At 48.4% G+C, this 11043-nt stretch overlaps 2 protein-coding genes across 2 annotated transcripts in view; both read right to left on the reverse strand.

The window, feature by feature from the left end:
• Window positions 1–1433: 1433 nt before the first annotated feature.
• AK88_05297 (uncharacterized protein) lies at window positions 1434–8496 on the reverse strand (the record flags this gene model as incomplete). The annotated part of the gene is made up of 9 exons (XM_012482899.1): window positions 1434–2807; window positions 2983–3224; window positions 3264–3554; window positions 4013–4471; window positions 4918–5686; window positions 5947–6263; window positions 6476–7223; window positions 7386–7600; window positions 7905–8496. 9 exons carry the CDS (start codon window positions 8494–8496, stop codon window positions 1434–1436), a joined length of 5007 nt encoding a protein of 1668 aa, XP_012338322.1.
• Window positions 8497–10305: 1809 nt separating this feature from the next.
• AK88_05298 (uncharacterized protein) overlaps window positions 10306–11043 on the reverse strand; it is a gene marked incomplete at both ends in the record, with an annotated part of 3070 nt that continues 2332 nt past the window's right edge. The window contains 2 exons of the mRNA XM_012482900.1: window positions 10306–10670; window positions 10920–11000. Coding sequence (XP_012338323.1) covers window positions 10306–10670; window positions 10920–11000 — 446 coding nt within the window. The remainder of the gene's footprint in view (window positions 10671–10919; window positions 11001–11043) is intronic.

An 11043-nucleotide genomic window follows, 5' to 3' on the forward strand; every position in this document is an offset into this window, starting at 1 on the left:
ACTGCATTACTCACAAGGTCTACGTATCCAATAGAATCCTCTATATGCAGTACTCATTAACGTGGTTGCAACCTCAACAATATTCTACACTTGAACAGGGGGTATATATGCATCAATTCATATAACCTATCTAAACATATACACATATATACTCCGTATCCTTACATACATAACGCGGAGTTGCACAACGAAAAATAATAAATACGAGTAAAAAGAAGAACAAAAATAAGTTAGAAATAAATTACCTAAAAAAAAAAAAAACAAACAATTGCACGACACACATCATACCTGTACAAATGCATAACAACATCTTCTACACAATCTCGAGAAGACTCTGGCTCTTCCACACATGAACAATGTCGCCCGCGTAAATAATAATAAAAAAGTAAAAACAGCGGAGACAACAAAAAAAAAAAAAGAAAGAAAGACCAGAAAAAATAGAAAAAATAGTACGCGCAACGCGTCATGAATATACACCCCCGCCCGCGTGTCTACATCGTTGTCCACTAAACACCTTGACACACACACTTTCTCTCTGTGCGTACACCGCAAAACCGCAGTATAACAACATCCATTCTTCTGCCGTCGTGGCCGCCGTCCCTCCCGCGGCTACTTCGTCGAATCGTTTACTCGAACGCCGTAATCGAACCGCTTCACTCGGACAATCCTTAGTCGAATCTGTCTTGCACGCGGACCGGCCGCGTTGGTCCACGCGTTTGCTCGGAGAGACAATGTGCACCTTCTTGCAGTCGACGACAATGCGGTTTACGCGCCCGCGTTTGCTCGGAGAAACAATGTGTACCTTCTTACACTCGGCTACGATGCGGTTTACGCGGCCGCGTTTGCTCGGAGAGACAATGTCTCCTCCTTGTTACACTGGGGTACGTCCGCGGACAATCCCGTTTACCCGGCCGCGTGTGCTCGGAGAGACAATCTGTGCGCGTTCTTACACTCGGACAGTCTTTCGTCTAATGCTTCGTACACTCGGCTACTTCGTCGAAAGCCGTTACTCGGACAATGGGTTTACGCGGCCGCGTTTCCTCGCAGAGACAATCTCTCCTTATACTCGAATGCGTATGCGCATGCTATATTTGTTCTGCAATATACGCGTCGAATGCACGTGCGCATCTGTTAATAATTAACTTCACATAAAGGAGAATTGTAGCCCTTCATAGTATTCATTTAAATCTACGTTTTATATGCATTTGACCTGTACCACCCTGTGCATAGGGTCATGTTAAAAGAAGTGGACTACACAGAAAAAGAACAAAACAAAGCACAAAGTAAGCACAAGTAAGCAGAACAGAGCAGAAAAAAAAAAAGGAATGTATAGAATAATGTAAAGTAGAAGTATATTATATCACATAATGAAGTAAAAGTGGTGTACGGTCAGCATGCGTTATTTCCCATTCATATGCGCCGTCAGCCGAATGTCAGAGCTTGTCCAGTAGTGCATCCACATATAACTCCGTCTCCTGCAGACGGCTCTCGAGCTTGCACTGTTCTATGACTAATGCCAGGATCAGTATCCATATTTTAGCGGTTAACGGCTTGTTCATGTAAGGTTGCTTATGCAGTTGCGTGCGTGGTACATGTCGCAGTCTGAGCACATCTTCTGCGGCCATTACTTTGTCCACTTCTAAGTGTTTTTGTACTCCAGGTACTTCGCCTTTGTGCGATTCTGTCTCCTCCTCTACACTATTCAACAAAGGCCTAAACCAATCTTTTTCGATGTACTTTGCCATGTCGTTATGTTGCTTCACGACCCACTGTTTCCAGGCATCTTTCTTAATCTCTACGGATGGGATGTTGGCGTGCTGACCGAGTGCACGCTGCCCGTATACTCCGTTGTCTTCGTTTGCCGCAATGTGCTCACGCAGGTATTGTTTCCAATCCGATTTCAATTGCAAAAACCACGGCTGCGTCGTGCACGCCCGCAATATGCGTTTGTTGCGGTCAATCCAGTTAATCCAATTACTGTGGTAGGGGATCGGGCTTTCATTCCCCGGGGAAGAATATGGAAAGAGAGCAGGCGTCCCCTCTTCTTCTAACTCTATCGTTTCTATACAACTCCATGGGTCGTCTTCATTCGGTGGAGAAGTGTCCGTTGCGAACTGCATGGTTTCCATACAACTCCATGGATCGGGGTCCTCTTCGTTAGAAGCAGAAGGGTCCGTTGCTAACTGTATGGTTTCCATACACTTCCATGGATCGGAGTCCTCTGCGTTAGGTGGACATGGGTCCGTTGCTACCTGTATGGTTTCCATACAACTCCATACATCGGGGTCATGAGGTTGACAAGGGTCCGTTGGTAACTGTATAGGGTCCATACAACTCCATGCATCAGGTTCGTCGGAATCAGTGGGTGGATCGGGGTCGTCTTCGTTTGGTGGACATGAATCCGTTTCGGTGGGATCCCGCGTTAGGCGGGTGTGGCTTGTCGAATGGTGGGTTGTCGATTCCTCGTTCGAAGAAGACGCCGGGTAACTACTATGTCCGTTGTTAGCCCCCATAACCTGTTCAACGAGTGTGTGCAAATAGTCGTCTTTGACGTTTTCCCATTCGGTTGCTTCACATTCGTTGAGCACTTCTAGATGTAGCTCGATGATTGTGCGGCGATTCACGCGCGGGGGGCGTGCTCTACCGGATATTGACGCAGGTTGCGTGACCTTAACCATCGTGTACCCGTAATCGGGTGGCGCTGCGCCGCGTTGTAGATGTTGCAATATTTCTTCGTCGAGTGGCGGTGACGGCACGTCACGAACGGTTCGATATGTTCGTCGTCGTGGGGCGAGGTGCGCAAAATACTAAGCAAAGAAAAAGGGGGGTAAAGAGCAGGGTGAGGACGGTAGGATAAAAGGAATGAACGCGGGTGTAGGAGTGTATTTGTGTTAGCACGATCATATATTGGAGCCCGTCGGGATGTTCAGAGGTATAAACATCCTGCACATGCGGCATGCCCGCATTGGCGTGTGTACTTACCTTCCATAGGAAAAACGCAATGATTCCAATACCAACCACCGCGGGAATGATCGCAGGGGTGTACGGGATAAGGTCCTGCCAGGTGAGTACGGCAGCAGCTACTGCGCCTTCTCCTGGTTTGTTCTGTGCAGGCTGATCATTCTGGGCAGTGGAAGGAATCTGAGGAGTGTGCGGGGTAGATGGAGATGCGGATCCGGAGGAACCAGGGGTGTGGTGACCAGTGGAACCTGGACTGGAGGGTGCTGAAGGAGAGGATGAGGAACTTCCACTTACGCCCCCACCTGCGCCAGTTGCACCACCTCCTGAGGGCGGTGCGCCACCCAGGCCGCCGCCGGATCCTGGCACAGGTACCTGTGGTGTGTTTCCTTCTTCATTAGATTTTGGTTGTCCAGAGTTTGCTGTTGTAGCTTCCCCTTGTACTGCTGTTGATACGGATGGTTCCTTAGTTTCCTCCTGTGCCGATGGTACGGGTGATTTTAACTCCGGTACGGGTGTTACTGGTGGTTCCACCTGGACATTAACTGTCGTACGCTGTGGATCCCCCGTGGACACACTATCTGGTTTCTGTGTTCCTGAGCAAAGGTTTAATGGAAGAAATATGGGAGGAAATTGAAGTTGTGCTCTAGATGAATATGGTTGACCATGCTTCGTCGGCCGCGGTCGGCAGCATTGGTGCCACGGGCGACGAGGCAGGCGTCGCTGCAGGTTGGCGGACCGCGGTCGGCACGATGGGTGCCACGGGGACGGCGGGGACGGAGGGGACGGAGGGGACGGAGGCAGGCGTGGGGGAGACGAACGGTGGTTGCGGTGCCACTCCGGGAAAAGACTCGCTGTGTCTCCCACACACAACACGCAACACACACAGTGTGTGCGTGTCTGTCTGTCGACGTCAAGGTCTACATCCCGCGGCCGCTGCCGCGGCTGTCGCTATCTCTCTGCCTCTCTCTCCGGAAATGTGGTTTAGTTGTTTTATTTTTTTTCCGTGCGCGCTCATCATGGTGGCATGCGTGCCTTTTTTCTTATGTCTTACTCATTTTCCCCTTCTCCTGTTCATCAGCCATTTTTTCCAGGTCGGCTGGGTTGACACCTGTTGTAGGATTATAGGGTATAGTAGTAATCTTTGTAGTTATTGTAACAGTACCTAGTTCGGGGTCCGTTGTGGTGGATACGCTTGTTCCTACTCCTGCAGCTCCTGAGCTTCCTGTAGCCTTATGATCACTCTTATCCTGGGTCTTTCCATTGTTCTCTGTTGATGGTGTCCTTGATGGAGGGGGAGGTGGTGGTGGTGGTCGTGCTGGTAATACTGGAGATTCAGGTGCCTGAGGTTGCGACCCCCCATTCTCTGCTGCCGATGGATCTGCCCTTCCTACTGGTTCTAACCCTGGTGATGGTGATGGTGACGATGTCTTCTCTTCTTTCTTTGCCCCGTCTGGTTGTGCTACCGGTTTAGTTGTTGCCGGCTTCGTCGCCGCCGGTTTGGCTGCGGCGGCTGCAATAAGGAAGAAACATGGTAAAAATATGATACAAAAAAACGACACAAGTGGTACAGAAAGAAGGGGCTCGAGACGGTGCGGTCAGGTAGCGGCAGGGTAGGGGCGGCACGGTGTTAGAGAGCGCGCACGTTGTTAGAAGAGGACAAAGACAGGAAGAAAGGGGGGCGCACTCGGTGAACTTGGACTAGATGGTAGCAGTACAACTTTTATGTTGTTGCTGTCATCTCGGGCGCTCGTCGCCTCCGCTACATGCTCGCCGTCGCCGCTCCACACTGTTCTACACGGGGGCCGCCGCCGCTCAACGTCAGCGACGTCGTTTGCTGTGCTGTTCTGGCTGCCGTGTGCGTTGTTGTTGTGATGGCGGCATCCACATTCGGCAGTACGGTCGGTATTCGTGTTCGTGTGCGGGGCGTATTCGTGCTTTCTCCCCATCGGTCCTTACCTGTCGGTTCCCTTGATTGTGTGTCCGCGGCATCGGCAGGAGGTGCTTGTGCACTGCTATTCTGTGTGGATAGTGTCTGTTGGATTCTTTGCACTACCTTCGTTTTTATGTCGTCCTCGTTTTCCTGTATAGTGTGCTTTACTGTGCTTATGGCTGCTTCCACTCTCTGCTTTATTTCTTCTTCTTCCACGGCCTCGTTTTTCTTTCCGGTCTTATCCTGTGCCTCTCCCGTCCATGCTGTACACTTATTGTCTAATGTTCCTGCAGATGCTGTATCGCCCCACTTTATCTTTTCGTTCTTTATCCATGCTGTTATTCTTTGCGTTAAATTACCCCCGGCTACTGTTGTGTTTCTCAAGTTTACACCATCACACGTAGCATTCTCCTGGAACCCAGAGTCGGGCTTCAATAATTCATATATAGCTTTTTCTGCATACTGTGCTCCCCGTGTTTCCAGGCACACTTCCCCCAATATGTGCTGTATAAATACATTCACTATGATGCACGTCATATATGGTTCCGCTTTTGTGGCGTGGTGTTCAGGCCCCTGCACACTCCTGCCTGCGCCAGGCACATGCAGCCCATGCTTAAAATACAACGCACGCAACATAAACTCGCATACCACACGGTCACCCGTGAACTTGTGGTCCTCATTATGATCCCTCTCTGCCGTTTCACACAGTTCCCCATACGGTATTCCCTGATCCTGTTCCACCATATGTCTCACAAATTGTGCGTACACATTCTTCATATCTGCCCAAAATTTATCCTACACTGCGCAATAAGCATATAGTTATAAACATATACATGTTGTTTGCGTTTTGTATTTTGTCTTAAATTTCTTACACACTGCTTAAAATGCATGTTGTTCCTGAACATATATAATTCTGTTTTGTGTTTTGTGATCTATTAGTCCAATACACACTGCTCCCATATATATCCTATTTAAGAATTCTTCCCATTGCGCGTTATCATATGAGCATATGGCTGCTGCACTCTCTCCTTAATACTTCTCCTGTAAGAACCTACATAATAATTCTGCTCCCCATCTTCCCCGCCTATGCGTCTACGATTTATATAACTCACTAGAACTTTCACTAAGAAATCCATCGCAGCATCCCGTTCGTGCCTAGTGACTGTTCCGCGACCACTTGCTGCACTGGGTGTGTTGCTTGCGCCACTCTCAGTGTATTTCGTCTTCTCCGTTACCCTCGTTCCAGACCACGATCCCGCTTCTGCCTGCTTCGCCGCGACTGGTGTGGCAGGTACTTTGCCGTCCTTGCCGTCCTTGCCGTCATCTTGTCCCTTCTCCCTCATCCGGTGCCTCGTCCTGTCCGTCTCCGGTGCTGTCGTCGCCGCGTGTGCTTTGTTGTGGCCGTGCGCGTGTGCGTGCATGTTGTGGCCGTTGCGTTGCCGTCGTCGCCGCCGCGTGCGTGTTGTTGTGCGAGTGCGTGTGTGTGCTGTTGTGGCGGCATCCATATTCGTGCCATCCGTATCTGTAACGTACGGTACGTGGCGGGCCGTGTGCGGGCGCATGCGGCGATAGTCGTATTCTTACCTTTCAGTTTTTCAAGTTCTCGTTCTACTGCGGCCTTCGCCCCCTCAAAGGCCTTCTGTGCTGTCTCCACTATCGCCGTGTCCAGTTTTTTCTTTTCCTCCTTTCCTGGTGTGGTCAAAATTGTTTCGATAGAATCCCCTGCCTTTGCCCCATGGGTAATATACTTTTGCCAATGCTGCTCACAAGGCATTTCCTGCTCCAATTTTTGTATTTCTCCCAATAGTCCTCCTTCCCACATTAACCATTGTGCTATTCGCAAATTTACTGCTTGCACATGGTGCGTGTAACCTTTGTATCCACACATGGTGCATCTTCCCTCCACAACGGGACCCTGTAATCCGTCCTTGCCGTGTTCACCTCTCCCCATCTTCTGTAATGCTGTATAAGCATATTCTACACCTCTTGGCCATGGTGTCTTATCTTTACAGTACATATTTTTCAGTAAGTGCCCAAAAACATGGGCCACTTCACACCTTAGCTGTTCGTACAATTTTTGCTCATCCCCGGTCTTGTCTTTACCACTCTTGTCACCGATCCCCCAACCGTTGGCAAACCACAGCGCTCCTGACATGATCCTGCATCTCATCATGTCCGCCACTGTCTGGCCCGTATGGTGTTGCCCTTGTGTGAAATCATTCCAACCTGCATTATTACAGTTGGCACCGTACCCGTCAAAGTTATCATTCTTGTCCTGCAAATATTTAATAAAGTCATCCAACACGTCCTTCATCTTGTTCCATTGATCAGCCTACATTGTGTACAACAACACGGAAGAGAGCACCCATGATACCATGGCACGATCTCTGTTGCCTCCTGAACACATGTACACCCTCGCATATGTGCATGTAAGCGTATGAATAAATTCTCCTGGCTGTTCCATTTCCCGACAGCTCCCCTTATCCTAACTTACACTATAATCAAGCTGCACGTATATTTCCCTGTGCTTCCATTCCCATACTTTGTCTCCTTGACAATCGTCTCCTGGTCCGAGTCTGGTCGTCCTCGTCCCCGGCGTCGGGGAGGGTGGTGATGCCGGTTTCACCGCTACTGGTTTGGCAGCGTGGCCGTCGCTTCCGGTCGCCGTGGCTGGTTTTGATGTGGTGGAAGAGCCCTTTCGTTGTTTACCTAAGAACAGGGAAGGGGTGGATATTTGTTAAAACAAAGCGAGATGCATGAACACACAAGAAGAAAGGGGTGGTGGTCGGCCGGGCCGCGTGTTCGACGGCATCGTCATTGGCATCGGATGAAACGGGCGACGAGTGGATGACAGCAAAGGGCGAGATGCCATGCTGTTCTCATAAACGATCCCAATGTTCGTCCTTTCTGTTGCCGCTTTCTTTTTTTTATGGACGCCGTTGTGTTTACTCAGGTGTTGCCACAGACCAACGTCACTGAAGAATCTGTATTCATCACGAATGTGTTTCCTTACCGTTTTCATTGTACTTCGCATCCTTCGTCTTCACCTGTATTTCTGTGTGCCCTTTCCCCTCCTCCTCCTTATGAGTTGTCAGTTTTGTCTCACACTCTGTTTTTACTGTTCCCCCTTGTATTCCTGCGAACATTCCCCCATTAGACTTTAGGAAATTCTTAATTCTGCCCCTGATGCGTGCATCTGCTTTCTTCCCATATTCATCTGCCCCCCTTTTACATTTCTGTTCCTTAATTAAATTCTCTAGGTGAAGTCCCTCTAATTTGTTCATTGCATACCAGGCATAATCTATACCCCATTTTGCATCACACCGTGTTTCCTCTAATATGTACATGTACATATTTGCCAGTGCGCATTTTATAAAAGTTTCTGCCTTTTTTTCATCTGCAGCAATTCCTTGCCTAGGTTTTCCTACTGTGCCCCACCCATTCACGAAGGCCAAAGCGCCTGTCATTAGCATGCACACAATTTTATCTTCCCTAGTCATCATTACTTTCGATCCTTGTCCTGCACTCTTACGTTGTTCCCAGTAATGCGGATCATCATTATTACAATTGGACCCATAAGCCTCAATCATACTGCTGTCACCCATATGTTGCATAAATTCTCCGAAATTCTTCTCTATAGTTTTCAATAGTGCTTTCTACAATGAAGATATTTTATATGTATCTATGTGTATATGTGGCCTACATTCATTTGTACTTTACACGAATATTCATATCTTACCATTTTACATTAATTTTTCATTTTTGTAGATGGTAATGAGGTTTTATCACTCTTAATTATATATATTACGCATAGAGTGTTCACTAATTTACAAGTGTAGCTGCACATTTCTTATTTATATTTCCTCTTAACTACTTATTCGTTCTGTCTTACGAATTCTCCTTCCGCGGGCTTTATTTTTTGCCTTGTTCTGGCAACATGCACCCTCAGGAAATCCATCCATAACTGCGGATCCATCTTTTGCCTACTGCATGTATTATGTTACTGAACACTATAGGTCTTTTCTAGATTGTTCTAGTTCTCTTCCTCACCCCCTCTCGTTCTCTTAATCTGTTCTAAACAGACAGAGGAGCAGAGGCAGAGTGAGAAGAACACCGAGGCAGTAGTCGTTCTAACAGAACGTATTCATACTATACCCTTACATTCATGTGGCACGTTGCATGTAGCACGTCGCGCACGTTACCCTTCTGTTCCGTGGTCGTCCCACATGTTTTTCTTTCCACATACTCCTCTTGCGCCCGTTATCGTGCATTGGATAGAATAAGTTCGTCGTCATCAGCATACGCAATTTGTCTACAACATCGGAATCGTGGTACCGTATCATCCCACGCGCTCCTTTATTTTATGCAGCTCGTATATGTTAAGCGCTGGTGTAGAATGTAGCATGTATCAGGAGCAGCAGATACAGGAAGAAGAACAAGAGCAACATTGCATAGGAAAAACTACAGGTGGCCGGTCCCTGCTGGTTCTTACACTCGAGCCGCGTTTGCTCGGAGAGACAATCTCTCTCCTCCTTCTTACACTCGGCTACGTCGTCGACAATCCCGTTTACCCGGCCACGTTTGCTCGGAGAGACAATCCTCCTCCTTTCTTACACTCGGCTACTTCCTGGGACCGCGTCACTCGGACAATCCTTCGTCGAATCCTGCTTACCCGGCCGCGTTTGCTCGCAGAGACAATCTCTCCTCCTTCGTACACTCGGCTACTTCGCAGAACCGCGGCTTACACGCGGCCGCGGTGGTCGACGCGTGTGCTCGGAGAGACAATCTCTCCTCCTTCTTACACTCCTCTACTTCGTCGAATCGTGGTTACACCCGGCTACGTCGTCGAAGCGCGTTTGCTCGGAGAGACAATCTCCTTGTTCTTACACGCGGCTACTTCGTCGAATGCTGCTTACCAGGCCACGTGGCTCGGAGAAACAATCTCTCCTCCTTCTTACACGCGGCTGCGTGCTCGGACAATGGGTTTACGCGGCCGCGTTTCCTCGGAGAGACAAGCACCTTATACTGGAATGCGTATGCGCATGCTATATGTGTTCTGCACTATACCCTTAGAATGCACGTGCTCAGCTTTTAATAATTAACTTCCCATAAAGGAGAATTCTACCCCTTCATATTATTCATTTAAATCTACATGTTATATGCATTGGACGTGTACCACCGTGTCCCCATAGTTATATTAATAGAAGTTGACTACACAGAAAAAGAACAAAACACGGCAAATGTAAGCACAAGTAAGCAGAAGTAAGCAGAACAGAGCAGCAAAAAAAAAAAAGAAGGTATGTAATAGTGCAAACAAGAAATATATGACGTATATCACATAATGCAGTACAAGTGGTCTACGGTCAGCATGCGTTATTGCGCTATTCCCATTCATGTGCCCCGTCATCCTAATGTCAGAGCTTTGCCAATAGATCATCCACATATAACTCCTTCTCTTGCATACTACTCTCGATTTCGCATTCTTCGATTACGGATGCGAGAAGGAGCATCCACAATTTGGAAATTAAGTGTTTCTGCTGGTAGTATTGCTCATGGAGTGGTTTGTGCCGTGGTACATCTCTCACTCTTAGTATATGTTCTGCTGCCAGTACTTGTTCCACTTCTATGCCTTTTTCCACTCCAGGTACTTCGCCTTTTTCCGGGACGGTCGCCTCCTCTACATGATGCAACAAATGCTGGAACCACTCCTCTTCACTAAATACACTCATTTGCCGATGTAGTTGGGCAACCCATTGTTTCCATGCATCTTTCTTCATCTCTACGGATGGGATATGGCCACGCTCACCGAGGGCACGCTGCGCGTTATGCTGGTGTGCCACCATGTGCTCACGCAGGTGTTGTTTCCAATCCGCTTTTAATTGCAAAAACCACGGCTTCGTCGTGCACGCCCGCAGAATATCTTTGCTGCGGTCAATCCAACGCAGCCACGTGGTAGTGTGGGATGTGGTTATGTCTGTGATGTCGGGCTGAGGATGATCACATGTGGGTGTGTCTGTGACTGCGTTACCGGAGCCTGGTGGTTGTGTGATTTCGGGCTTAGGATCCTCACATGTGGGTATGTGCGTGACTGTGTCGCATGTGGGGCTGTCTGTGATGTCGGGCTGAGGATGATCACATGTGGGTGTGTCTGT

The sequence above is a fragment of the Plasmodium fragile genome, assembly GCF_000956335.1.
Source record: "Plasmodium fragile strain nilgiri unplaced genomic scaffold supercont1.113, whole genome shotgun sequence".
NCBI lineage: Eukaryota > Apicomplexa > Aconoidasida > Haemosporida > Plasmodiidae > Plasmodium > Plasmodium fragile.